Source organism: Tinamus guttatus, unplaced genomic scaffold (assembly GCF_059628265.1).
Source record: "Tinamus guttatus ecotype Peru unplaced genomic scaffold, ASM5962826v1 Tinamus_guttatus_pri_ptg000098l, whole genome shotgun sequence".
NCBI classification, from domain to species: domain Eukaryota; kingdom Metazoa; phylum Chordata; class Aves; order Tinamiformes; family Tinamidae; genus Tinamus; species Tinamus guttatus.
In genome coordinates, this window is record NW_028288632.1 from 961,784 (window position 1) to 988,998 (window position 27,215).

A 27,215-nucleotide genomic window follows, 5' to 3' on the forward strand; every position below is an offset into this window, starting at 1 on the left:
CTTGTGTGCCCTTTACATGCCAAAATACACAAAGGATAAAATAAAAAACTAAATACCCCCCTGGCTTCTGCCGACTCTGTGTATTGCTAGGTGTTCTGCAAAAGCTGAGGTCTGAGCTCCTCTGTGCTAGGAGCAGAGGGCGCTTGGTGCTGAGGTGGCTGCGTGGCTATCAGTGGCAGGGGACTGTGCTGCTCTGGCGTAGTAAAGGTAGCCCCTGAGTGTCCAGCTCCAAGGTCTGGCTGCCCAGGGGGCTGCTGAGCAGTGACTCTTCCCCCTCCACCCCTGCTCACGAGTGCTGCAGTAAGGACTAAAGCTGCAGGTCGTGCTGCTGCCTGGGGGGATGCACTGCTGGGGGTCACCTTCCATCCTGCTGCCCTCTGTCCTGCTGCTGGGAGGCCTTAGGCATTTTTGCTCATGTATCACAATACTGATCCATACCTCCTTTTAGAAAGGAAAGGCGCTACGGTCTGTAGCCGTGGCACAGCTTTCCACGCCTTATCAGCGGGCACGGTCATAGTCCGTGTGCGGTGCGGTTCGTCTCTGCAGGGCAGTCCTCGGGGCCTGCCCCCACGCAGGGGCCCTCGGCGCGGGTGGGCGCGCACGCGCGGCAGGCACGGCCCGGCGGCCCCGGTGGGAGCGCGCACTGCGGCGGCGCGGGGGCGGGGCCTGCGGGCGGGGGCGGGGCCGCACGCGCGGCCGCCCCATAAGAGCAGGGGCGGCGGGGGCCGCGTGTCCCTCCCGGTCCAGCAGCGCCTCTGGCTTCGTCCCGCTGCGTCCCGCGCGCTCCGAGCCGCTGTCCTCGCCATGGCGCCCAGGAAGTTCTTCGTGGGGGGCAACTGGAAGATGAACGGCGACAAGAAGAGCCTGGGCGAGCTCATCCACACGCTGAACGGTGCCAAGCTCTCGGCCGACACTGGTGAGGCCCGCGGCTGCACGTCGCGCACGTCGCGCGGGACGGCGGTGCGGCCGGGCCCAGGGCTGGGGGCCGGCAAATGTCAAAGGGCGGCGAGGCCGCGGGGCCTATATATAACCCGGCGGCGGGGCCGAAAATAACCACGACACCGGATCCCGGGCCGCTAAAGGGCAGCGGCGCCGGGCGTGCCCCGGTGCCCGCCACGCGCCGTGGCCGAGCGGCTCGCGGAAGGGCCCTTCAGGGCGCCCGGGGAACTGCGCGCCGGGGAGCCCGTCGGGTCTGGGCGCCGCCGCGGCCCTGCCTCGCCCGGCTGCGCCTCGGGCCTCTTTGCTGCCCAGGTCCTGCTCCTCTTGGCCAGCCTGGCTGCTGCTCTCTCGCGGCCCTGTGGGTTGTCCTCAGTACCCTTCACCCAGGTGCTCCCAAGCCGCTCCGGTGCCCACTGCAATCAAGGAGCGCAGAGTGCAGCGTTTCATCAGAGGTCACACTGGGGCTGTGCCAGCCAGGGAGGCCACAAGATGATTTTACTTGCCACTAGACCCAGATATGATCCCAGGTGTAACCTGATGCTGCCCTTTTCTCACCCGGTTCAGAGAAGCCTCAGCAAGAGGGCAGAATTCCTGCCCGGTTTCCCAGCTGGGCCCTTTCCAAGGGCCCTCTGCGAAGTGGTTGAGGGGCTTGGCTGTCTGCCTGATCTCACCTATATGGCTGCCACGAGAAAGGATTTCCTCGGAGCTGTTGAGTCATCAGATAACTGAGAGCAGGAATATCCCTCCCGCTGCTGTGGCAGAGAGTCCCCAAAATGTCAGCAAGGGCAGGCAGGCTAGCTAGGGCAGGAGGATGACCCTCAGTGCTGGATTGCAGGGTCAGTGCCTGGGTGCACTTCCTGCCCCTTCTCAAGCTTCACTTCCTTTTTTTTTTTTTTTTTTTTTTTTTTTTTCCCCTCCCCCCTCCTCTCTCTGTTCCCCTCTGCTTTTCAGAGGTGGTTTGTGGAGCCCCCGCCATCTACCTTGACTTTGCCCGTCAGAAGCTGGATGCAAAGATTGGTGTTGCGGCACAAAACTGTTACAAGGTACCAAAGGGAGCTTTTACAGGCGAGATCAGGTGAGCCTAAAAGTGAATCCAGCGTACTCTTAGGAAGCAGATTTCCTCTGCAAGTATAAGCTAAATACCATGATTTCCATCCTTCCCCAGCCCAGCCATGATCAAGGACATTGGAGCCACATGGGTGATTCTGGGCCACTCGGAGCGGAGACATGTTTTTGGAGAATCCGATGAGGTGAGTGACCCTGGGCAAGGACGATGGCCCAGTTCAGATACCCCTGCGCAGGCTGGAGGGGTGAGCAGCGTCTGGGAAGGACGAGCACAGGGATGGGCTGCACTCTTGCTTATCTTGCTCCCCTTCCCGTTTGCAGCTGATCGGACAGAAGGTGGCTCATGCTCTAGCTGAAGGCCTTGGTGTCATTGCCTGCATTGGAGAGAAGCTGGATGAGAGAGAAGCTGGCATAACAGAGAAGGTGGTTTTTGAACAGACTAAAGCTATTGCTGGTAAGGGAGGAAAATGGACACTTGGCTGTCTGGCAGATGGTCATTGTGGCTTTAACGCGTCTTTGGAAGGTGGTGCACGTGCGCGCGTGTGTGTGAATGCTTGCAGCAGTGGTAATGACTGTGCTTGTAGCGGGCCTGCATGTTTCAGACAACCCTGCTTTTCTCGGTATGGGGCACTGTGCTGACCTGAAACCTGCTCTCTCTTCTCCAGATAACGTGAAGGACTGGAGTAAAGTGGTTCTTGCCTATGAGCCAGTATGGGCTATTGGTACTGGTAAAACTGCAACACCTCAACAGGTATGACACAAACTGGCCCTTTCCACTAAGGGATCTTACTAGTGAGATCCATCAGCTTGAAGCTGGAGCAAGGCCATTTTCTCTCTGGAAGGGTGTTGTACAGAGAATGCCTCAGGCTGCCTCTCTCTCTCTCTCTTTTTTTTTTTTCTCTCCCCTCAATCACAGGCTCAGGAAGTTCATGAGAAGCTGAGGGGATGGCTCAAAAGCCACGTGTCCGATGCTGTTGCTCAGTCAACTAGGATTATCTATGGAGGTAAATGAGGCTGCCCCTTTCCAGTGCAGGGAGCACTGTGTTTCTCTGCTTATTGCAAGATTGTACAGCATGCTGTCTGCTCTGCTGATGAGGAAACTTGAGATTGGCAGAGTAGGGAAAAAAAGCACTGGTAGGGTGAATGGGAGATAGCTGCATGAGCCTTGCTGTCTGCAGAGCCAAGAGGTGGCCCAGAAGCAAGCTGCAAGTTTCACCTAGGTCCTGGTGTTTAAATTTAGGACTGGTCTTAAAACGTTGCTTCCTCTGTAGGTTCAGTCACTGGTGGCAACTGTAAGGAGCTGGCCTCACAGCATGATGTGGATGGCTTCCTTGTTGGAGGGGCTTCTCTCAAGCCAGAGTTTGTGGATATTATTAATGCAAAACACTGAAGCAGCCTGGAGTCCCTTGGAATCACAAGGAGTCCCTTGGGATTAGGAGCAAGAACCGGAAGCAACAAGGAACCCTACATTGCACATGTGTTGGTACAGATGTCTCCTCTGAGGCTTTTCCCCTCCACGGTCATTGTTCTAGCTGTGCTGCTAACCCCCATCACCATGTTGGAGCTCTGTTGGTGGCAGCCTGTTTTCAGCAGAGTTGAGTTGGCAGAATCCTCACATGCCCATTGATCCTGTGTACCTATTAGAGCTCACAGTCAAGCTGGCTCTTGCCTCCCCCTTTCTCTGCATTGCAGCAGGGAGGAAGGAAGAAAGGAATCAGTCTCTTGCATCCTTCAGGCCCATCAGTAAGGAGTCTGTCAGCTTAGACCCTTGTGAGACATCTTGCCTCTGCTGTGTCCCATACTGAACAATAAATAGAATAAACATAATAATGTGTCCTGTATTTTCCTTAGGAGGGCCTGGTGATGAGAAACGCATAACAAAACTAGAGCATCTCCCTCTTGGCATAGTGCCTGTGGGGAGATGCTCTCCTCCTGTTCCTCTAACAGTTACTGCATAGGTACAAGGTGCATCTTGCCACTGCAGGTTGTGCCTGGAATTCACCAAACATCATCTCTCCTGTTACTGCTTATCTTTGGGCCCTGGGCTCGTAACTGCTGCTGCAGTGGTGGAGGGGATTTGTGTGGGTGGCTGTCTGGAAAGCTATCTTCCAGGAGCAGATAGCTTTCCAGAGCTAGCAAGTTCATCTTTCCAGGTAGCTTGCTCAGATATTTGCTGGTTGCTACTCTCTTTGCCTGGGAGAACTGACAGTTGGTGCTGCTGTCCACTGAATGTGGAGCAGAGCAGCTCCCTCTTGCAGACGAAGAAGTTTCTAGGCCATGTGCTGAGACTGTTCTTTGCCTGCTTACAGCTGTGTAGTGATGGGCTGGGAAAGTGACTGGATCCTGTTTCCTGCTCATGGCACCAGCTGACAAACCAGAGGTGCTACTAGGGAGGAAGAAAAGGCAGGTGTTGCACGGGGAGGAGCATGGCCCTAAGGCAGGATATTGCTGGAGTCCATGTGCAGCACTCTGGTATAGAGCAGTGCAAGCAAAGCATGCAAAAGGGGTAGGTCCTGTTTCTTAGTGCACCCGTGAGAGGTTTTCATTTCATGCTTTCGCTCTGCAGCGTTTACAGTACGGCACATTTTTCCTGATCCTGCAGTTGTTGGGATGTACTGCTCTACCACTGCCACGCAAGGGATTATAGGCAGGTGAGGAACACAGGAGGTAGGAATCCTAGGAAATCTGCTGTTCTGGGATTCACATGCAAAGCACCGAAAAGCAACCAAAGGGCATCCAAAGCAAAGTCTTAATATGCTGCCATCTTACACTAGCCGTTGCTATCTACTTCACGGCAGTTGTAAGAACTTAATTCTTTTGCCCCCTCTAGCATGGCCAGCTAATTGCCACGGTTGGAACACAAATCTGGCAAGGGACGTTAAAAATAACAAGAAAAATTTCTTCAAATACATTAACAGCAAAAGGAAGATCGGGGAAAATATGGGTCCTCTGGCAGATGGGAGGGGCACCCTGGTTACAAATAACACAGAAAAAGCAGAGTTGCTGAATGCCTTCTTTGCTTTGGTGTTTACCAAGGGCAGCCCATTAGAGCCCCAGGCCCTAGGGACAAGAGAAGAAGCCAGTGGAGAGGAAGACCTGCCCTGGGTAGAGGAAGATTGAGTCAGAGAGTGCCTAAGGAACCTCGATACCCACAGATCCATGGGCCCTGATGGGATGCACCCCAGAGTGCTGCGTGAGCTGGCAGAGGTCATAGCTAAGCCACTCTCCATCATCTTTGAAAGATCCTGGAGAACAGGGGAGGTGCCAGAAGACTTGGAAGAAGGCCAATGTCACGCCAGTCTTCAAAAAAGGCAAGAAGGAGGACCCAGGCAACTACAGGCCAGGGAGCCTCACCTCCGTCCCCGGAAAAGTGATGGAACGGCTCATACTGGCCGTTGTCTCCAGGTGTGTGGAGGACAAGAAGGTGCTCAAGAGTAGTCAGCATGGATTCACCAAGGGGAAATCTTGCTTGACTAACCCGATAGCCTTCTATGATGAAATGACCGGCTGGATAGACGAGGGGAGAGCGGTGGATGTCGTCTATCTCGACTTCACCGAGGCTTTTGACACCGTCCCTCACAACATCCTCCTGGGCAAGCTCCGGAAGTGTGGGATAGATGAGTGCACAGTGAGGTGGATTAGGAACTGGCTGGATGGCAGGGCCCAGAGAGTGGTGATCAGCGGTGCAGAGTCTAGTTGGAGGCCTGTAGCTAGCGGGGTCCCCCAGGGGTCAGTCCTTGGTCCAGTCCTGTTCAATTTATTCATCAATGACCTGGATGAAGGCACAGAGTGCTCTCTCAGCAAGTTTGCTGATGACACGAAACTGGGAGGAGTAGCCGATACCCCAGAGGGCTGCGCTGCCATCCAGAGGGACCTAGACAGATTGGACAACTGGGCGGTGAAAAACCTCATGCAATTCAACAAGGCCAAGTGCAAGGTCCTGCACCTGGGGAGGAATAACCCCAGACACCAGTACTGGCTGGGGACTGACCTATTGGAGAGCAGCTCTGCGGAGAGGGACCTGGGTGTCATGGTGGATGATAAGTTGACCATGAGGCAGCAGTGTGCTCTTGTGGCCAAGAAGGCCAATGGGATCCTGGGGTGCATTAAGAAGAGCGTCTCCAGCAGGTCGAGGGAGGTGATCCTGCCCCTCTACTCAGCCCTGGTGAGGCTGCATGTGGAGTATTGTGTCCAGTTCTGGGCTCCACAGTATAAGAAGGATGTGGAGCTGCTGGAGAGAGTCCAGCGCAGGGCCACAAGGATGATCAGGGGCCTGGAACATCTGCCCTATGAGGAGAGGCTGAGGGAGCTGGGCCTGTTCAGCCTGGAGAAGAGAAGGCTGAGAGGGGATCTCATCAGTGTATATAAGCACCTCAAGGGAGGGAGTGCAGAGAATGGTGCTGGTCTCTTTTCAGTGGTGGCCACTGACTGAACTAGAGGTAATGGCCACAAACCGAAGCACCAAAAGTTCCACAGGAACTTAAGGAAAAATTTTTTAACGGTGAGGGTGACAGAGCACTGGAACAGGCTGCCCAGAGAGCTTGTGGAGTCTCCTTCTCCGGAGATCTTCAAAACCCGCTTGGATGCAGTCCTGTGCCACGTGCTCTAGGTGACCCTGCATGTGCAGGGGGGTTGGACTAGATGATCTCTAGAGGTCCCTTCCAACCTTAAGCATTCTATGATTCTATGATTCTGTGATTCTAATACAGGCACCTGCCTGGGGGCTCAGAGCCACAGGTGAAAATGGGGCAGCAGGGAAAATGAATACAAGAGTTCAGTGGTTACTGGAAGCAACTTATGCTGTCGTGTTGGATCTAGAAGTGCTGATTAATTAATTCATCTTTTCCAGCTAGGAAGGGAGGCAGAGAAAGGAGGTCTCAACTCTTTAAGCGACCATCTGGGTACCGAAGTGGGGCTAGCTAAGAGTTCTGTACTCGGCGCTCCCGGCCGCTGGGCCTCCTGCTGCAAAGGAAGCCTAAGGCCCCAGCCAAGCTCAGGGAAAACCCTCCTGTCCAGGAGCAGAGCCCACCTGTTCTCCGTCCACTTGGCTGCTTCGCTCCCGCCTTTCCGTCCCGCTGGGAAGGGCTGTCCTGGAGCGCTCCCTGCCGCCCGCCCCCTGCAGAGCCGAGCGCGAGGGGCCGGAACGGCCCAGGAGCCTCCCGCGCCCCTCGGCTACGCTGACGAGGCTGCCTCCCTCGCGCTTGGCCCTTTCCGTTGTTTTGCTCCAGGGAAGGAGTTCGCTTCTGTATCATGTCAGACATGTAGCACACACAGCTTTTGTGGGGGCAACAAGCGATCTCATCGCATACGCTGCAAGAGTGTCCAGGGGAAGAAGGCAACGTGCTGCCTCGTGTGGATGCTGCAGGGCACAGAGAGAAAGGGGCGTTCTCGTGAGCCACACAAGCCCAGGCAAAAATGATGTTAAAAACTGGCCGCAAGTCAAATCACCATGTGACGTTGTGGGGGTAGCACTTGCTACAGAACAGTAGAGGTTGTGGTCCCTAGTTACACGAATGTGATTTCTAGGGTTGTCTCATAGTACGAGAAAGCTGATCAAGCAGGGAAAGGACATGCAACCTGAGAAAGAAAAGAGCCCGGGGTGGGGTAGGGGTGACAGCCATTTGTGCTACCTGGGTGCCTGGACGCAAAGGACATTGCAAAATCAAAAGAAGGAGCCTGAAAACCCTGTGGCTTGTACACAGGGAGTAAGGGTTTTACTTTCTCGGTTCCACACAACACCAGAGCCACATGGATAGAGCAGTAGTGACACAGTGAGGACACGGACAGCATCCAAGGCTGCCAGGAGTCAGTCGGGTCAGACACACGGCTCAATCCCAGGCTGTGGCTCCACTGTCAGCCCATCCTGCTCAGCCCCCCCGCCCTGGTCCCACTCAGCCCTCACTAAAGAGCTAGGCAAGAGTCCAGAAAACTGACCTACATACGAAAAGCAGATGGAAGCTGAATCTCAATTTTAACTCTTTAAGGCAAATGCAGAAGCATGAAAGGATTTATTTAATGAGGAACTCATGCAAAATAGCTTCTGCAACAGTAGGAATGCCATGTCTTGTTTTTCCTTTTTTTTTTTTTTTTTTTTTTTGCCAAATGCTTTGTGGCAGGACCACAACAACCCTGTGTAGGGAAATGCTGTCACATCGCTGCTGGAGATTTGCAGTGATTGGATCTTGTAAACAGGTTACTTCCTTAATGATCAGTATATTCAGACTTGGAGGTTTTTTTAGGTAGCCCAAATGAAAATTCTCTCTTAATGATTTGGGTTGGCAAAATTTGTTTTGGTCCCACTAAATTATTGTTCATCTGGAAACAAGACAATAGAGCCATATGTTCCGGGTGTAAGACCACACAAAACACATGTGTATGCAGGCATGCATCCCTTCTTTCTGCCCATTTTCTGGCATAAAGGAAAGACAAAGGAATGGAAAGAAAAGCATGTGATCATTTTGCTTCCAGCACTACTTCTGAGGAGTCGCTGAGGAGTCTTTAAAGCATTAGAAAATATAGGAAAGAAAACAGCCTTTCTGCTTTTTTTTTTTCTTTTTTTTTTTCTTATTGATATAACAGAAAAAAAACACTTGTGCAGTTTAATGACTGGGGAGTGAATTCAGATGGGGTCACTGTAGCATAGGGGAAGAAATCACAGTTGGGATGTCAACTAGTGATAGCTGAAGGGAGAAGAGAAAAACTATGGCAAACACTGTTAAAAAGCTGTTGACACGGTCCTGAGCTGCAGAAGCATGGGAGTCAGTGCCTGAGAGCAGCAGGCTGCGCTCCATTTGGACCATCAGACATGGAGGGGCAGTATGGCAGTGTGGCGTTTATCTAACAGAGGCATTACTCAGGGGCTGCAAGAGAGCAAAGTGCACCAGAGAGAAAAGAAACAGAGCCTTGTACTTTGGTACTGAGCACAAAAATGTTGCCGGTCATCGACTCTGAGCAGAGCTTAGACTCATCATGAGCGTTTCCCAGCTTGTAAACATGGGGCTCTGAGAGTGCCCAGCCCTGCTGTCAAAGCCCACTAGGCCTCATATCCAGGACTCCCGAGCTCCTAAGCCTGGCAGTTTATCCATGTGGAGAAGATTTGTAACAGGTTAGGAAGCGATGCTGCTTCCTGCAATCTGGGAGAGCATTTCCTGCGAAGTTATGCACAGAAGCCGAGTCTAATTCTACTGAAATGCTTTAATTTGCTTTTAATTAAAGAATTTGTCAGAAGGAATGTATTTCCTTGGAGATATTCAGAACTTGAATGACCACCACTATGACCTAACATTGAAGTTGGCCCAGCTCTGAGCAGATGGGACAGCCAGAGGTCCCTTCCCACCTAAATTATGCCATGATTCTCTGAATATGCTCCTAACACTTGTGAATGTTACTGAGTGGCAACATAGGATAAGACCACAAAACTTTGCTGATAAAGGACAGAAATCCACTGAACTTTACAAATGGAACCTAATATCCCAAATGACAAGCTACTGCATTTAGAGCAACAAGCTAAACCCAACAATAATCTTGGAGGAATACTGCCTGATAGGTGATGAAAAAAAGGCAGCTTGAAGGATGACGAGCAAAATGCAAATCATCAACGTGCATTTTGCTGCAGAAAGTGGAGAGGTCATTCTGGCATGTATTAACTGGAATGCAGTCTGTAAAATATGGGAGGTGTTTGTTGTTGTTTGGTTAGTTGTTTGTTGGTTGGTTGGTTGATGATTTACTGAGAACTGATGATACTTTAGATTTCATATTCGCCCTACTTGGGACACAACAAAGACACAGATTGGGGGAAGGTTGTCTGAAGGAGCACCTAGCACTGAAAAAGGAAAGAAGGGAGGGAGGGAGGGAGGGAGGAAGGAAGGAAGGAAGGAAGGAAGGAAGGAAGGAAGGAAGGAAGGAAGGAAGGAAGGAAGGAAGGAAGGAAGGAAGGAAGGAAGGAAGGAAGGAAGGAAAGAAGGAAGGAAGGAAGGAAGGAAGGAAGGAAGGAAGGAAGGAAGGAAGGAAGGAAGGAAGGAAGGAAGGAAGGAAGGAAGGAAGGAAGGAAGGAAGGAAGGAAGGAAGGAAGGAAGGAAGGAAGGAAGGAAGGAAGGAAGGAGTGGGAAGGGAGGGAGGGAGGGAAGAAGGGAGACGGAGGGAGGGGGGAAGAAAGGAAGGAGGGAAGCAAGGGAGGAAGCGAGGCAGGGAGGGAGGGAGGGGGAAGCAGGGAAGGGGGGAGGGAGGGAGAAGAAAAAAGACCTTTGAGGAACGTCTGAGAATTTGTGCACTAGGTTATTAGATTTGTGCAGCTGAAGACCTCAGAATCTGTCTGCAGACGTTCAGCGCCTGTCCCCAGCCTCGGCCTCGCCGGGCTCTAGCCCAGGCCCTCCCGGTCCCTGCCGCTGCTGCGGCCGTTTCTGAGTGCCGTTGCCGCCGCCGCGCCCCTGTTTCCATGGCAGCGGTGCTCGGGCGCCGCGGCCCAAGCGCCCTGCCCGGCGGGACCGGCCTGGCCCGGGGCGCCGGCGGCAGCAGCGGGGCCCGGGGTTCGGCTGCGGCGTGCACGGGGCGCTCTGCCAGGGCGGCTTTGCTACAGGTCAGGAGCTGGAGTCCGTGAAGATGGTGGATGAAGAGCAGGATGCCGGGTACAACGTTATGGAGCAGGATGGAGAGGAAGAGGAGGATGAGGAAGAGAAGACAACGCAGGAGGAGGAGGAGGAGGCAGAGGAACAGGTGAGGGAGATGGGTGCTGGTGTTGGGAGCAATGGGGGCGACCAGCCCCTATCATCTCCTCCAATCACTGTTTCAAGTGTTTGTGTTTTGCTTCCTTGCCCTCTCTCGTAGGTGCTGGACCCATGTCCCCTGACGGAGGAGAACATGAAGGAGGGCCTCTCTCTGCTGTGTAAAACTGGCAATGGGCTGGCCCATGCCTATGTGAAGTTTGAAGCAAAGGAGAAGTGAGTAAGCAAAGCATGCTTCGGGCAAAGGAGATCAGCTCCTCCTCCCCACAAATCTGCATAGCTGTGGACTCCCTGCTCTGAGCAGCTGGTGATGGCCTCATTGGGCAGGAGCATTTTTTTTTCCAGGGCACCTTCTCTGGCTGCTTCAGTTCCAGTCTGTGCCTCAGGAAAATCTGACCATCCCCAGCTAGGGACCCCCTACACCACAGCCATGCACACTGCTGGGAGCATCTGTGTCTCTTGAGGAGTGAGGAGCGTTTAGTGCGTCCCTTGCTCCAGGCCGTGGTCCCCTGGGGGAACCTGAACAGGGTAACCTTACTGAAGTCAAATCTCTAGGAATATCCATTGAGTGTCTTGCCTGATAACTGCTTAGCTTTAACCTCTGTTATCTATGAGCACCATGCAGCAATGTCCTTCAGCCCCATCAGCACATTCAGATAAACCAAGACCTAACTGGCCTTAGTGAGGCTGTATTTTTCTCGAGCCTCCTAGGTAACTAAACTGGCCTCTTCCTCCTAGGAAAGAGCTTCCATGGAGTGCATGGTATTACCACTACCAGGTAGCAGACCCATTTCCAAAGTCAGTCTCTTTTATGCTCTAATTCTGCTTTTTCATGACAGTTACAGTGCAGTGGGAAGAAGTACTCCCTGTCACAGGAAATCAGGTCCCGTCTTAGCGTTCAGCCTTGTTTACGAAATATTCAGCCTGTTTCTATTGCTTTTCTTTTACATCCTCTCTAGCAATGTTTTCCAGGGCAGAAGAGAAGGGGGAAAGGAAAATGCCCTTCCTCTGGCAGTGGTGAAGAGCAAACTGAAAGCCAGTGGCAGGGGAGGCACGTGAGAAGTGTCCTACCCACCTCCTCTCTGCCATAGGCACTTGACAGACATCAGCATCCTTCAGCGCTACATTCACCTGCGATATGTGAATTTGTCAGAGAACAAGCTGCGAGACTTGTCTCCGCTGAGCAGCCTAACTCACCTGCTTTGGCTGAAGGTGGACGGAAATCTGCTTACAAGTGCCTGCATGCAGGAGCTGCCCTACCTTCAGATCATCAGCTTTGCTCACAACCGTGTCAAGGATATGGAGGGCATTACTCACCCCCGCTTAGCCAACCTCAGCCTTAAAGGTGATATAGACCACCCCTCTTCGTTCTTATATACATAGGAAGCTCTGCTTTGGTGAGATTAACTCTCTTGTGGCTTTTTTCCTCCTCTGGCTCTCAGGAAATAAAATCAAGGCAGCGCTGGGCCTGAGTCAAGGACAGTTATTCAGCCTGCATATCTTGGAACTGCGAGGAAACAAGCTAGAGAGCACAGCAGGGCTAAACCTTCCCAAGCTCAAGACACTATATCTGGTAAGGGATCAGTCAGCTCGAGGAGCGGAGCAGAGATGCAGCACAGCCTGGTGGCTTAAATATGTGGGAGGAGGGGAGATGTTGTCCTTTTCAAAGCATCATAACTTCCATGCTAGCCTGCTCTGTTCAGTCTTCTCAGCCTAAACTGAACTAAAGAGACAAAGTCCCTTCTTTGGGCTGGGTCCTTCTACGTTGTGTGCTAAGATGGTGCAAAAGGAATAGTGATGTTTTGAATAAAGTTTCCCGTATTAATTGAGCCATGGGAAGATGAAGTTGGTGCTGCAAGGACAGTCTTCAAAGTACTCATGCAATAGGAATTCAAAGGTCAGTTTAAAGGAACTAAATCAAATTTGGTTAATATACGACACAGTTGCAGGTGAAAATTAACATTAATACAGCTATACCCACTAGCAGGAGAACTAGGAGCTGTTCGTGGACCATGTGGCATTTCAGACAGTGTGGAGGGCACTACTGTTAGTGGAGCCGCGCTGCTTCCTGTCCTTGGTCCGGTAGTGGTGACAAAAGCAACTAGAGCAAGGCCAGGGATACAAGCAGTGGGCAGGGAGCAAGGTGCAACATACTGTGCTAGCTCTCCAAAAGAGATGCTGCTCTCACACCTAGGTGAAGAACTGCTGTGTAAGGTAATGTGATGATGAAGTCATTTAATTAAAGGAGCTGAATATTGATTTAGAAAAAAAAAAGAAGAAAGTAAAAAAAAAGAAAAAGAAATCCTTTCTGCATTATCCTGTTGTTGCTTTCAGGGCCAGAGCCTTTAAAACTATTTACACTGATGTAATGGAGAATGTGAGAGCAATAGTAGGTTACCGTGCATTTTACAGACTAGTGGTCTGTGAGCTCCCTGCACTAATTCCCTTACAAGCTCCTGATTTCCTCTCAGGTTTAACCTACTAATCCTTCCTGGCTTTCCTGGCTTTTAAATCTCTTCACACTACCTTTTGCTAAATTTCAGCCTTTTTTCTTTTTTCTTTCCCTTTTTTTTTTTTTTTTTTTTTTTTTTCTCATTATCTTAGCCTCCATTCAGGCATTCCCTTGGCCAGTTTCCCTTAAGTCCTCCTTCCTCTACAAAATATACTTTTCCTAAGAGACCCTGTCCCAAACTTTTTGTCCCAGCTTTTCTTTCTTTTTTTCTTTCCTAAGAGACCCTGTCCCAAACTTTTTGTCCCAGCTTTTGCCTTTTTTATTTGACTTGGCCATCATCCAACTCATGGTCTGGATGTCAGCAAAGAATGGAGAGCACAGCAGAACCTCTCCCTCTTTCCCGTCCTGGTATCTACATGTGTAGAGACTGCAGCCTTGAGCCACAATGGCAGGGGGAGTCCTTCTCCGCGCCAGCTGCTGTATGTAGGAGAGAGCGTGTGAGAGTGTATGATTTCCAGGATTTTCCAAACTTGACCTCAAAAGGCCCTAAGCAGCCCTGCGGTACAGGGATGGGGGGAATGGTTCTGCGCTGCTGTGTAGCCCTTCTCCTGCAATGTTACGCGTGTGCCATGCCCCACTTCAGAGAAGGGCAGGTTAGTGGTGATAGTGAGTCGGAAGGGTAGAAAGAGCTTTAAGGACCAAAAATAATTGCTCTCTTCCCTACATCTCTCCCCTTTCCCTTATCCCTTCTTGCCTCCGTGGTAATCAGGCCCAGAATGCCATTAGGAGCCTTGAAGGCCTTGAGGGCCTAGGACAGCTCACAACTCTGCACCTGCGTGACAACCAGCTTGAAACCCTGGACGGCTTCTGTAGTACCATGAAATGCCTGCAGTACCTCAACTTGCGGTGGGTCCTCCCTACTCTGTGCCAGGACCAGAAATGCCCCCCATCAGTCCATATTCCTATTTGTGTCTTTAGCACTTCCTGGTTTCTTTGCAAGTCGAGGCCTTGATAGGAATTGATTGGCATTTACTGTCCTTAACTTGTGTCCAGGGTTCAGCTATCTAGAGACGTGACAGACAGGACTTTCCCTGGTCTTTCTGGAAGAGATCTACCCCTCCAGCCACTTTCAGACTCCACCTCATAGGTTTTTTTTTTTTTTTTTTTCCTCATTGCCAAGATACAAAGAGGGATACAAAGGAGAGGGATACACCTTTGTATCCCTCTCCACTTTCTCAGTGTCCTGGCCAGAAACATAAGTATCCTTTTCTTCTAGGCATTTGCCATAATATGGCTAAGCCAGATAATTAAATGGATTCTATAAGCACAGAGAAATCAAGAGGAAATGGGTTTTGTGTTCCTCAGTTGGGGGAGCGCCATACCACAGGTCTATGGTCTAAGGTCTATGCTCTGTCATGCTGCTAAGTTTTGCTTTGTCTTTGTTGTCAGTCTACTGTTCTGAAGGGACCTTGCTTCTTACATTTACTCCTCTCTCCCTACGCACTCTGCTCCCCCCTCTTCAGGAGCAATGCGATCAGTAACCTTCAGGAGGTGGCAAAACTACAGGTGCTCCCCATGCTGCGGGCACTGGTGCTGTTGGACAATCCGTGCTCCGATGAGGCTGACTACCGGGTGGAGGTCCTGGTCATGCTGCCCCACTTGGAGCGCCTTGACAAAGACTTCTTTGAGGAAGATGAGCGGGCAGAGGCGAACAAAATCCGTCAGCAAAGGCTGGAAGAAGAACAGGTAAAAATGGCACAGGGAGAAGAAAGTGAAGGGAAAGAGAGAGGCCAGACTTGTCAGCTGAGAGTCTCCTCATCTACATTACAGGAGGAAAAGGCTGAGGGAAGCCAATCCCAAGGGCAGAGGGGCCTGCAACAGACACAGCCGAGAATCAAAACCCTGCTATCATTTTAAACCCTACTAGCAGGAGCAACAAAGAGGAAAAAAAAAAAGGAAAGAAAATAGGACATGGGTTGATTTAACTTCTTTCTCTTTTCTTCTTCAGGAAATGGAGGAATTTGCTGAAGATGATGTAACTGAGTGATCCTTGCTTTCCCTGCCTGTCCCTTGAGTGCTTCATGACATGGAGATGCCCTTCCACTACTGGCATGTGTGTGGCAGGGAAAGCAAGAGCTCCAGGTATCTGCATGTGCCAGGAGAAAAGAGGAGGATTATGCATCCTGAGGAACTGCAGGGCTCTTGTGTTCACTGCGTACACACACGACTCTCAGTAAGGCCCTGAGCAAAAAGGAAGAGTTGTAGGTTATATAGTTTTATTTATGGCTTTCAAAATTCTTGCAAGATTTTCTGATTTGAATAAAAATAGTTAATGAGCCTGGAGTGACTGGAATTGTTTATCCTGCACACCCACTTCTATTCCCTGGCTCTCTCACCCTCGTCTGTCTGTGTCTGGTCTGTCCCCTGTCTGCCTCTCTCGCTTTCCCTCTCCATCCTCTACGTGCTGTTTGCAAAGCTTTGCTAAATCCTGACTCATCGCAGCTCTGGGTCACATGCTGCTGTCCCGGCCCTATCAGGGGCGTCTCCATCCTGCTGCTGCCGCCGTTGGCTTAGAGGACACATCATCTCCCCTTGAGGTCCTGCATCCTTCGTCAGCTTCGTTCTCCTCTCCCTTCAGCCAGCACTTTCTCAATCTCTCGTTCACCCCTACCCTAGGAAGGTAAGTGTCTCCCCACGGCCAGCATTCCCCCTGCTCACCGCATGCATTATTGTGCTTTCCACCCTGTGCCCTCCAAACCACACATGCACTTGAGTCCCTGCAGAGAAGGACCAGGGTGAGTGCCATTAAACAACCAAACTCCCCTTGCTTCCTTCCCCTGCTTCTCCCACCTCTTTCTCCTCACTCCTCTCCTCACTTTTGTTCTTGTATTTTAATTGCAGGTACTCCTTGCCTCCCTACCCAGTCAGGCATCATTTCAGATGTGAATTTCAGGAGGGGGGCAACCAGTAAACACGGGTTTTATTTCCAAGGGCATTGCAGGGAAGATGTGGGATGGAGCTTCACCTGGGGGAGGGGCTGATAGAAGGGAAGGAGGGAGAACTCAGGTCGGGCATTGCTGGGGAAATGACCCAAGCTGGGAGCAGACTGCGCCCCGTCCCCCCCCCCCCCGCCCCGAGTGGTGCCATAAATATGGGAACTCAGCCAGATTGTGAGGAGAGGGAGCGGGCAGAAGAGGGGATGTTTTCTGATCATTCCCAGCCCTATGCCACACGGGAGGAGCGGAGAGGGCAGCAGGGAGAGGAGGTGACAGTCAAGCGAGAGATAGCTGCAACAGCCCTGACACTGCAGCAGCGCGGGCTGTGTCCAGCCTGAGGAACTGCATCAACGGCGGCTCCTCGGCACACAGGGCTGCTGGTGGTGACACAGAGGAAAGGTCTTTGCGATGCTGGCCTGCGTGGCAGCGGCGGGCGGGGAAGGCGGGATTGCTGCAGTGTCAACTTCAGCAAGCCAGTGCCCTGGTGACGTGCACTGCATGAAGCAGTGCCTACGTGAAGGCGCTGCAGTGGTGCCAGTCTCCCAGCACTCTCCTGCCCAGCCTCTGCCCAAGGGAGGCTGCCAGGTTCCGCTGTGGCTGCTCCCCCTCCTCACTGTGGTCAAGAGGTTCCCAGCTACAGCTCTGTCCCAATCCCTTATCCCAGCTTATCCGCCTCTGACCTGCTTTCAGGACAGTGCAGCTGATGCTGCGGATTTCGCTGTGGTCATTCACACTGTGCAAAGGAGGGGGAAGAAGCAGGAGTAGAGAAAAGAGTGGAAAGAGCTAGAGAGGGGAGAAGAGATCAAGTGAGCCGCAGGGTGGGGCGGGCAAGGCTGCATCTGTGCTTATCATTTGGCTTCCTCAGGCTGATTCCAACGGGGGCAGGTGGACACAGGCAGAGAGACACGGCCACTGGCAGCATGAGCACATGAGCAGGAGGGCATCGCATCTGGCACAGAGCTTGTTGTTGAGTCCCACTGCGCCAAGGGTCACTTTAACAGGGTCCGTTTTTCTCCCCTGTGGTGGCTGTTGGGGCATGGCCAAGGCACTACCGCAAAGGAAGCTCACAGAAGCACGGGCACTGCTCTGGAGGAAGGTCCCGCAGTGTGTGCCAGATGGCGTGAGGAGCTCTGCCAAGGCAGCTCATGGGGGATCCCAGCCCAAATGGACATGGTGGAGGGCCTGCCCGGACTCCAGAGAGTCCTGGCTTCACTGACTGCAACTCCCTGCTACTGGAAGCTTTTGCTGAAACTTCAGCACAGAGTGATTTCCCGACATCTGACCCGTGATTTCCATGAGCTGGAGGCAATGGGCTCAAGAGCTCACCAGTGCAGCACAGTACCATGGTTGGCTGGAGGGGTAGGAGCTGGGGCGGGGCGGGGAGGGTGACATGAAAGGCCAATCTGTGGGAATAAGAAGCTGCATTGGGGCAGAGGAGGGGCTTTCCTCCAGAAAGCAGACTGATGACAAGAAGCTCTTTCAAACTGCCGTCCCCATGCACAAGCCATTTTTCTACTTCTGGTTTAACTAGGTGCATACAAAATGCCACATTTCCTTCCCTCTGCTTCTTATTAGATAGAGAGATGGCTCCTAGTCTCAGACATTTTCCCATGCCATGCGCAGAGCAGTAGGTTGAAGATGGTCAGTCCTCCGTATCTGGGCAGGGCCATGCTTCCCTCCCCTCCTCCAGAGCTGTTTCTCCCATTCTTTAAGCGCTGCAGCCTGCAGGAAAATGACTTCTCAGGCTGCTGGTCTCCTCTGCACTCCCACACTTTGGAGCAGCCCTCCCAAATCCCCAAGGGTGGCAGGAAGGGAGCAGCCTGATGCAAAGCCGGGTGGGAGAGCAGGGGGAGAAGCACCCACCTGGCCCCCCTTGCTGCGGGCTACAGAAGGCGTGAAGGTCCCACAAGTGCTGGTGCAGCCCTGCCCCAAATGACCGCTGTGCCATGAGGCGCTGGGAGGCACCGCTGGGCCACAGGCATCTCACGGGCTGACCCAACCCTCTCCACTGCCTGCAGCTGCTGCGGGCTGACCCAACCCTCTCCACTGCCTGCAGCTGCTGCGACACCCTCAGTATCGCTGCCCATCTTGATCCACGCTGGAGCCTGGCAAGGAAGGGGAGGGCACTCAGCTGCCATGCCGGGAGAGAGGGAGGGCACTCCCAGTCTGTTGTCTGTGGAGAAAGGAAAGGGTAGATTGAAGCAGACTCTCAGCTCCTGGATCTTGAGCTTGAGACAGCATTTTTCACATCTCTCCTTCAGTTGGAACATCCTCCAGCCAATAGCTGTAGCTCCAGCTCCTAAAATACCACTCCCTTGAGCTCACTCCTTTCTGAAAGTGCCTTTTGGAAACAAGAAGGGCATCACATCTGGGTTGCATTTTCAGAGTGGTACAGAACCAGACATCATCTCTCTCCCTCCCTTTCCCCTTCTCTCTTCCTCTTCCTTCCCCTCCCCCTTCCCTCTTTCTCTTCCTTCCCCCCTCCCGCTCCCTTTCTCTTCCTTCTCCTTCTTCTCCCACCCTCTTCCTCTCCCTTTTTCTCTCCTCTCCTCTCCTCTCCTCTCCTCTCCTCTCCTCTCCTCTCCTCTCCTCTCCTCTCCTCTCCTCTCCTCTCCTCTCCTCTCCTCTCCTCTCCTCTCCTCTCCTCTCCTCTCCTCTCCTCTCCTCTCCTCTCCCCTCCCCTCCCCTCCCCTCCCCTCCCCTCCCCTCCCCTCCCCCTCTTCCCTTCCTTTCCTTCCTTTCCCTTCCCTCTTCTCTCTCCAAAGAGTCATCATGTCGATTGAGAAGATCCATGCCCGAGAGATCCTGGATTCTCGTGGGAATCCCACTGTTGAGGTGGACCTGTACACACAGAAAGGTAGGTGGGAGAGGATGGGAGTTGTGAGAAGGAACTTCCTAACCCTGTGCTGGAGGAGCTGGGTCTATATAGCAGCTTGGCAGCTATATAGAAGCCTGTCTAGAGCACAGAGTATAAATTTGCAGTAAAAAGTGAACTTCTGGCAAACAGCAAGCCAGGGTAAGTAGCAATTCTTCCAGTCTCTGCCTGTGGCTTTGTCCATGGCTCTGAGTGTGCATGTGCTCAGCACATTTGCACATAGGGCTGGAAAATCACCCTCTGCCAGTGCAGCCCCCAGTGAGGAGGCATCTGCTGCACAGCTCATTTCCATCAAAAAGATCTCTTCCCCTCTACTCCGAGTGGAAGATGCTGGTATGCCACGTGATTTCTCCAGTGAATCTCAGCAGTGTGTGCTGTATCTCATCACAAGTGCTGCAATAGGTGTTGATGGGAAACCATAATGGAACAACTGACAGCTCTGTGTATGAGCTGTGTGACTAGTAGCAGCAGGGCCTGCAAATTTCACTAACATAAGTAATATAACTAACCTAGCATAACATAACATAAGTAACATAACTAACATCTCATTGTCCTGTGCATGCAATGCCCACATGCAGCTGTGGTTTTAGTCCTGTGAATTTGGAAGTACATCATGAGGTTGTGGGAAGATTTGTCCCCAAGGCCTCTGTGCAGGCATGCATGTGTGTATGGTCCAGCTGGAAGAGTGATGGATTGAAAGGTATGAGGAGTTGTGAGTGGCCAAAGAAGAGACTTCACTGGCCCCTTCTCTTCCTTTTTCTCTGGGGCCAGCCAGCCTCAAAAAAGTCAACCCTGATCAGAAAGAAAGGAAAGCTCTGGCGGCTGTGATTTTGCCTGCTTGCACCAGGTGCAGGCAAGGGTGCCAGAACAAGAGCTCAGCAGCCAGACATCCATGTGTCATTTGTAATCCATGGACTGATGTGGGTTTCTTTGTGAATGAGATTCAGGCTGTTCGAGCTCTGTGCCTCAAAAGCTTTTGACCATGGGTGAATTTGTTTCTGTCACTTCAGTTTTCTGCCTCTATGAGGACCAGCCATGAGTGGCCAGGCTGGGGCCATGTGTTTGCACAATTGGTTACCATATTCTTTCCCATGAGAGTAAAACAGAAGCAATGCATGAGAGCTTTCCTTCCTCTTTATCTTCTACTCTTCTCACACCTGTGTTTTGTTCTCTCTCAGGCCTGTTTCGAGCAGCGGTCCCCAGCGGTGCATCCACTGGGATCTATGAAGCACTGGAGCTACGAGATAATGACAAGTCACGGTTCCTTGGAAAAGGTGGGGAGGTGTCTGCTCCCACATCCCCATCCCTGGGGCTACATGTGCGTGGGGATTCCTGGAGGATCTCACTCATCCACTAATGTAATGTGGATGTTATTGCGCTGACCTCAGTGATATCCCAAAGGAACTGAGTTAGCATAAAGAGATGAGGACTCGATTTTCTCTTGCTGTCTCCTTCTCTCAATTTCCTCTGTATTGCTCCTCTCCCTCTCATTCTCCATTCTTTTCTTTGCCTCACACTTTCTCTCTCTGTCTCTCTCTGTCTCTTCCCTTCTTTAGGGGTCCTGCAGGCCGTGGATCATATCAACAGCACTGTCGCCCCAGCTCTCGTGGGCTCTGTAAGGATTTCTCTTTATTCTCCTGTGTTGGACATTCACTCTGCTCTCTTTCTTTTCCCCTTATATCTGTTTCTGCCTCTTTTCTTTTTGCTGGGCTAATAGACATAGTGATGTTCTCTGTCAGCTTGGGCACACCCCTCCTGAGCCTTCATGTGTGTATGTGGGGCACAAAGAATTTACATTACTGGCTCCATTGCAGCATCTCTACCACCTAACCAGTCACTTTGATGCTCACTGTAGGGATCTGTCCCTATTTTAGAAGTGCTTCTCCTTAAGCACTGCATAAATCTCATCCACATGTCTCTGGACTCATGTCCATTCCTCTCATCTCCTCTCCCTCCAGCATTCATGGTGTGGTAGAGCAGAAACTACATCTGTGCAAGGTCTGGAAGCCCTCATGGCAGTTTGTGGCCTTGCATGACAGTGGTGACATATCTGTAACCAATTTACTGATGAAGACCTGCAGCAGAGTGATTCCAGTTGCTCTGAAGAGAGCTGAACTGGGGCCACACACTGCACCAACTACAGCCTGTGCCAGTGTGTATCTCCCTGTGGGGTCAAGCTGAGAGACCAGCTTGCTCCAACCTTGAAAACACATGACCTGGTAGAGGCTTCCTGTATTGGGCTTAATTCTGCTCTCTACCTTGCTCCCAGGGATTGCTCCAACCAACTCATATTTGCACGCTTCTGTATTGCTCAGTGTCTTTGCAGCCGTAGCACCACAAAGCTCCCTAGAAGCTGCCAAAAGGCTAGGCAAATCCCTGAGTGAGTGTGTGGCTCTGTGTGGCCTTGCCTGGGTTGTCACCAGTCCCCAACCCAACTTGGGTACACGTACAATGCACAGCAGCCACATTGCCATGGCTACATGATTTGACAGTATGCCAAGGGACTGAATTGCAAAGCTTTCTGTGTATATATTCCTTCACAAGCCAAAGAAGTGCCAGTCCCTCCAGCTTCTCCATCAATGCTTCCTTTTTCACATACCAGAGCAATTCTTTTCAACCTCCTTAGGAGCTATTTCTTCTTGCAGGGCCTGTCTGTGGTAGATCAAGAGAAGATAGACAATCTGATGTTCGAGATGGATGGCACAGAGAATAAATGTAATTCTTTTTCTTTTTTTTTTCTTTTGGCCTGGGAAGTGAATACTACAAAAGGGTGGAGGGAGGCTGCAGAGCTGGAGAAGAAGGCATTAGCAGGGCTGCCAGAGCCATGTGTGAGCCCAAGGCTGGGCCAGCAAGGGGAACTGCTGGGCAGAAGGGATATGTTTGAGAGGCTTCATTCCTTTTTTGGTTTTGCCCACAGCCAAGTTTGGTGCCAATGCTATCTTGGGAGTTTCGCTGGCTGTGTGCAAGGCAGGAGCTGCAGAGAAGGACGTTCCCCTGTATCGGCACATTGCTGACTTGGCTGGCAACTCTGATCTCATCCTTCCTGTGCCAGTAAGGCTCCTCCATCCTTGACATCCAAATTTAGAAACTTAAAAAGAACCTTCAAAGGGTGTAGTGGGAGGGAGAGAAGGAAGGGATATAGAACTGAAACATCAGCTGAAGGAACCGTAGTGGTCAACAAAGCAAACCAAGGCCTAGGATTTGGGAAAGACTGAGAACAAAATGCCCACACCCTGAGTAGTGCATGAAGTTCTCCCTTCCCCAGCTCCACAAGGAGATGGAAAGACAGAAAAGGCTAGGAGACTGATTGAAGACATAGAGCAGCTTTTGTAGAGGAAAGACCCATGTAAATTAGGATGTTTCAATCTGGGAAAGAGGGGTTTGAGAGGAATATGGAAGAAGTTGTGGTGGAGGTTGTTTGGGGATTAACTGTTTGCTTTCAGCACAAGAGCTAGAGGATATCATGTGAGGCCACGAGAGGCACAGTTCAAAAGAAGAGAAAGTGGGTATTTGTGGGAGTCATCGAAAGGAGCAGGGGCTTAAGGTTTAGGACCAGAAGCCATTTTATTGAGCATCAGACCAAACTTATATATTCTCCGAGTATGTGAGCATACACTGTCCACATGCTGTCCACGCGCTCCCTCCCCCTGCCTTCAGCCAATTCCCTGACTCTATTGCTATCTGGGTCCAATCCTGCTAATGGACAACAGGTAACCAACCAGAGATTGGTGCGTCCAGACTGTGTTTTAGGTTTCTCTATCTGCTATTCTGTTATTCCTAACTTTCACAGTTTCTCGCTCCTAACTTTCACCGATCCCACAGCCTCCCACAGTTTCTCACAGTTTCTCAGTTTCCCACAGGTATTCATACTAGGAGTATCTGCCTAATGGAACTCCTTGCCAAAGGGTGCTGTGAGTACTAAAATTTTCATGGAGTCAGAGAGAAAACAGAGAAGATCTTGGAAGGGAGATTGACCTAGCGTTACTGAATGCACAGAAAAAAAAACATAACTAGCTTGGGAGATCTCTGAGATGTGAACAGCTGAGAACATCCTCTCCAAACATTTCTTTTGTGCCACTGTTGAAGGGAGGACCCCAGGTTATTTGGCTTTTTGCTCTGATGCGCTGTAGCTGATGTACTATGTTATCCTGTGGATGTATATATTACATCCTGGTATATTACAAATGGACAAAGTGATCCCTCCAAGAGCCTCCTCAAACTGATGCCAAGATGGGTATTGTCAGCTTTGATTCTCTTCTGGACTCTTTTAGGCTTTCAATGTGATCAATGGAGGTTCCCACGCAGGGAACAAACTGGCCATGCAGGAGTTCATGATCCTTCCTGTGGGAGCTGAAAGCTTCCGTGACGCAATGCGCATTGGGGCTGAAGTCTATCATAACCTGAAGAGTGTCATCAAAGAGAAGTATGGCAAAGATGCCACCAATGTGGGTGATGAGGGAGGTTTTGCCCCCAACATCCTGGAAAACAGTGAAGGTGAGAGCCATGCAGAAATGACACAACATTGCCTGCAATACTTGACTAAGCCCTTTCTACCCCCAGGTCACAGCATTCCCACAGCTTTTGTTCAAAATGTCATGCCTCAGGGCCAGTGACCTCCTGTGTTGGGGGATGGTTTCCTTCCCCCCTCCCCCCCACCCCCACCCCGTGCCCTTGTCCTGTTCACAGCCTGTCCATACAAATCTTTCATACATGCCCAGGTATCCCCAAAGCCTTCCTCTATGTTGTCACTAAACTGTGGGACTTTATTTTTATTTACTTATTTATTATTTCTTCTCATTCCTTTGGATGACCTCTGGCATGTTTCTATTGCTCTCTGGACTCCTTTCTTTTCTTCTCTTCCACTATTGTTCTCTGGATTCCCTTCTCCCTCTCCCATCCCACCATCAGTCTCTCTCAGCTGCTCCTCCTGTCAGGATCTGTGAGTATCTCATCTGTGGAAACTCAGTTCTTTTGAGTTCTTTGTATGGACTGACTCTGCCGATTGCAACTCTCCCCTTCCCAGCCCTGGAACTCCTCAAGGAAGCTATTGACAAGGCTGGCTACACAGATAAGATTGTCATTGGTATGGATGTGGCAGCCTCTGAGTTCTACCGTGATGGCAAATACGACCTGGACTTCAAGTCCCCAGATGATCCAAGCCGCTACATTACTGCGGATGAGCTGGGTGACCTCTACCAAAGCTTTGTACGTGATTATCCAGGTGAGCTGCTGTGGCTGGCAGTGGGGAATTGGCACTGGTATTGCATACAAACACATTGCCTCTGTGTTTTGAGGGTGGGAAAGGAAGCAGTTTTAAATGAGGCTTCTTCTCCTGTCTCTTCAGTGGTTTCCATTGAGGATCCCTTTGACCAAGATGACTGGGAGGCTTGGTCCAAGTTCACAGCCAATGTGGGAATACAGATAGTGGGAGATGACTTAACAGTGACAAACCCCAAGCGCATTGAGCGAGCTGTTGAAGAGAAGGCCTGCAACTGTCTCCTGCTTAAAGTCAACCAGATTGGATCTGTCACAGAGGCCATCCAAGCGTGAGTCCATCCCACTGTCCCTGCTCTGCTATGAGACAGGAAGGGTTGGTGTTGAACCACAGCAGGGTCTAGCACGAACCATTGGACAAAATCACTTTTGTCTCCACAAGAATGTAGAAAGCTGAGGATGGGGTGAGAGAATGCCTGGATGTCACCCCATGCAGGCAGTGGTTACAGGAGGAGCTATTGACGACATTCCTTGCTCCTTGCAGATGTAAGTTGGCCCAGGAGAATGGCTGGGGTGTGATGGTGAGCCACCGATCCGGGGAGACTGAAGACACCTTCATTGCTGATCTGGTTGTGGGACTGTGCACTGGGCAGGTAGGTAAAACCCAGGCTAGGGACAACTTCTGTGAAGGAGAATAAGGGTAGAAAGACAGAACTCATTCCTTTCCCCTATGGGGAAACTTGTGCAAATTATAATAGGGTCTTACAATATTTGTTATGTGGAATACTTTACAGATAAAGACGGGTGCTCCCTGCAGGTCTGAACGTCTGGCTAAATACAACCAGCTTATGAGGTAAGGGGCTCCAAGGAGGGGAACACATAAGAAAAAATGGAGAAGCAACTAACTGGCGTGGGAGGAGAGCCCAAGGCTGGAAGGGGTTTGTGAGGGAAGCATTATGAAAACAGGGCCCAGACCCAAGAATAGGATCCTGAGCACATCTCTGGAGCAGACCTCTTCGCTACTCCTTGGCATGACGAGGCAGCACCCTCATGCACAGCATCTGGGAGGAGCAGAGTTTCTCTATCCCATTTCAGCTTTCTGCCTGATGGACTGCATCTCAGGTGCTCTGGTGCCTCTGATGCTCCCTTGCAGCAAGGGTCTAATGTTTGTTGTCTCTCTCTTCTGCAGGATTGAGGAAGAGCTTGGTGATGAAGCACGTTTTGCTGGACATAACTTTCGCAATCCAAGTGTTCTTTGAACATTGTCCCTAGGGCACTGCCACCTTGCTGTTCTTTCCTAAACCACAGTCTCTGAAGCCCTCTTCTCTTCACTGCTCCCTTTTCTGCTCTCTCTTCCCCCTCTGCCAACTGCCACTCTTACCTCAAGTTCCCATGAGTTCAGGTCTGTGTGGCTAGATGTAACCAGGTGAAGGATAAAAGTGAGGCCTACGCTCTCTCCTTTGCTTTAGGGTCATTAGCATTTCGAAATCTAGGCATCTTGTGTCTTCTTTTTCTTTTTTTTTTTTTGTGCAGGGATCATATCTGAGTCACTTTGTTCACATATTAGACTACGAGAGCCTACTGCCTAGTGTTTTTACGTTGTACACCGAAACATGTGCAGTGAACTTAAGCGTGTTGGCTAGCATCTTTGGACAAGTTTTGCATCTGTAGCTGTGTTTGGACGAGTGTTACCAGTGGCTCTTGTGCATGTGCATAGGTGTGTGTGTACTGGCCTACACTGTCATTTTTCCCCAGGCATGTTTGTGCTGAGCCGTGGTGGGACCCAAGCGTCTCTTCATTCCACTCTGAGTGTTGTGTTGTATCAAGTTGTGCTTGTCAGCAACTTAGCGTTGAACTGCACCACTTTCTGTCACTCGGTGTGTGTGTGTGCTGTTAGCCTCTGGGTTAAGCGGCTCCGTGGGGTACTGTGGGTCAGTGCATAGTAGTGTGAGGAGTATATTAAGACACAGTCATAAACAAACACATGCTCTCATTTGCTTCTCTTGACCTTTTTCTCTGTTTCCTTCTCTCTCACTTTCCTTCACCCTGTCCTCCACCTATAACATCTGCTTCACCTTCTGGACAACCCATGCTCAGCTGAGCAACACACAAACTACAGAACCCTAATATCAATTAAAATGTGTTTCACACCTGAGTTGCCTGGCTTGGCTTGATGTCTTTCTCTGCACAATTGGTGTCTGGGAAATATTGCAAGCAAAGCAGACCACAATCAAACAGAAAGGCAGCCAAAACAAGCAGAGGGACAGAAAGAAAGAGGAAGCCAGGTATCCCCGTCTCCTTTCACTGCACCACCACATAGAATGGTCTGTCAACTAACGTGGTTGACAGAGGAAAGAGCTGGAGAACAATGAGAGGAGGGCAAGTGGGAAGGCGTAAATTCCCTCCCAAACCTCTCCACCAAATCACCTTGCATGAAGGGATGTCGTGCAAAGGTTTTTAATCACATCCTCCATTGGTATATAGAGGCCATTCAGAATAGGCCTCAGACAGCTGCACAGTTGACATCTATTTAAGTGTTTTTAATACTGGAACTGCAAGTGTTTTAAGAGAAGAAGCTGCCCCCTGCAAAGGAGAGGATATGTAGGCTCATGAATGGAGAGGTAACTGGGATATCAGCCACTTTCATAGCCATGCAGCAGTACTTGGGCAAAATATCCATTGCTCCATCTGTTTTTGCAGCAAGCTGGGAAGAAGCAAACCACTGCCTGATAAGCAGAATTATTGTGAAGGGACTCCAATGAAGATGGAAGGGAGGGGATGTGCTACTCTGAGAAATCCAACACATGATATGACGGAGAGTAAATGATGAAAATATTTTGCCATCTATTCATGCTAGTAGCCCACCATGCATGTGGGCACACTCTGGTCCTGCAAAACTTCTGCTCTGTTTCAGCAAAGCAAGTCTCCAGGCCCTCATCCAAGCCACACGATCT

At 51.0% G+C, this 27,215-nt stretch overlaps 3 protein-coding genes across 3 annotated transcripts; all 3 read left to right on the top strand.

Moving 5' to 3' along the window:
- Positions 1-783: 783 nt before the first annotated feature.
- On the top strand, positions 784-3,834 carry TPI1 (triosephosphate isomerase 1). The gene is made up of 7 exons (XM_088520740.1): positions 784-916; positions 1,891-2,014; positions 2,105-2,189; positions 2,326-2,458; positions 2,670-2,755; positions 2,921-3,008; positions 3,276-3,834. The coding sequence occupies exons 1-7, from the start codon at positions 805-807 to the stop codon at positions 3,392-3,394; spliced, it is 747 nt and encodes a 248-aa protein (XP_088376866.1). The 5' UTR covers positions 784-804; the 3' UTR covers positions 3,395-3,834.
- A 6,748-nt stretch (positions 3,835-10,582) lies between these two features.
- Positions 10,583-15,237, top strand: LRRC23 (leucine rich repeat containing 23). The gene is made up of 7 exons (XM_088520729.1): positions 10,583-10,716; positions 10,828-10,940; positions 11,816-12,069; positions 12,167-12,297; positions 13,946-14,082; positions 14,700-14,922; positions 15,185-15,237. Exons 1-7 carry the CDS (start codon positions 10,603-10,605, stop codon positions 15,221-15,223), a joined length of 1,011 nt encoding a protein of 336 aa, XP_088376855.1. The 5' UTR covers positions 10,583-10,602; the 3' UTR covers positions 15,224-15,237.
- Positions 15,238-15,674: 437 nt separating this feature from the next.
- Positions 15,675-26,416, top strand: ENO2 (enolase 2). The gene is made up of 12 exons (XM_010212362.2): positions 15,675-15,856; positions 18,938-19,029; positions 20,226-20,321; positions 20,604-20,662; positions 21,693-21,762; positions 21,965-22,098; positions 23,319-23,541; positions 24,071-24,268; positions 24,392-24,593; positions 24,806-24,914; positions 25,056-25,114; positions 25,451-26,416. The coding sequence occupies exons 1-12, from the start codon at positions 15,690-15,692 to the stop codon at positions 25,518-25,520; spliced, it is 1,479 nt and encodes a 492-aa protein (XP_010210664.2). The 5' UTR covers positions 15,675-15,689; the 3' UTR covers positions 25,521-26,416.
- Positions 26,417-27,215: the final 799 nt, after the last annotated feature.

Bases quoted from the DNA above. Each gene is read 5' to 3' on its own strand.
- LRRC23 (XM_088520729.1), top strand. From the start codon at position 10,603: ATGGTGGATGAAGAGCAGGATGCCGGGTACAACGTTATGGAGCAGGAT. The intron at 10,717-10,827 runs GTGAGGGAGATG...CCTCTCTCGTAG, and splicing joins AGGAGGAGGCAGAGGAACAG to GTGCTGGACCCATGTCCCCT. The intron at 10,941-11,815 runs GTGAGTAAGCAA...TCTCTGCCATAG, and splicing joins AAGTTTGAAGCAAAGGAGAA to GCACTTGACAGACATCAGCA.
- TPI1 (XM_088520740.1), top strand. From the start codon at position 805: ATGGCGCCCAGGAAGTTCTTCGTGGGGGGCAACTGGAAGATGAACGGC. The intron at 2,190-2,325 runs GTGAGTGACCCT...TCCCGTTTGCAG, and splicing joins TTTTTGGAGAATCCGATGAG to CTGATCGGACAGAAGGTGGC. The intron at 2,459-2,669 runs GTAAGGGAGGAA...TCTCTTCTCCAG, and splicing joins ACAGACTAAAGCTATTGCTG to ATAACGTGAAGGACTGGAGT.
- ENO2 (XM_010212362.2), top strand. From the start codon at position 15,690: ATGCTGCTGTCCCGGCCCTATCAGGGGCGTCTCCATCCTGCTGCTGCC. The intron at 21,763-21,964 runs GTAATTCTTTTT...TTTTGCCCACAG, and splicing joins GGATGGCACAGAGAATAAAT to CCAAGTTTGGTGCCAATGCT. The intron at 24,269-24,391 runs GTGAGCTGCTGT...CTGTCTCTTCAG, and splicing joins CTTTGTACGTGATTATCCAG to TGGTTTCCATTGAGGATCCC.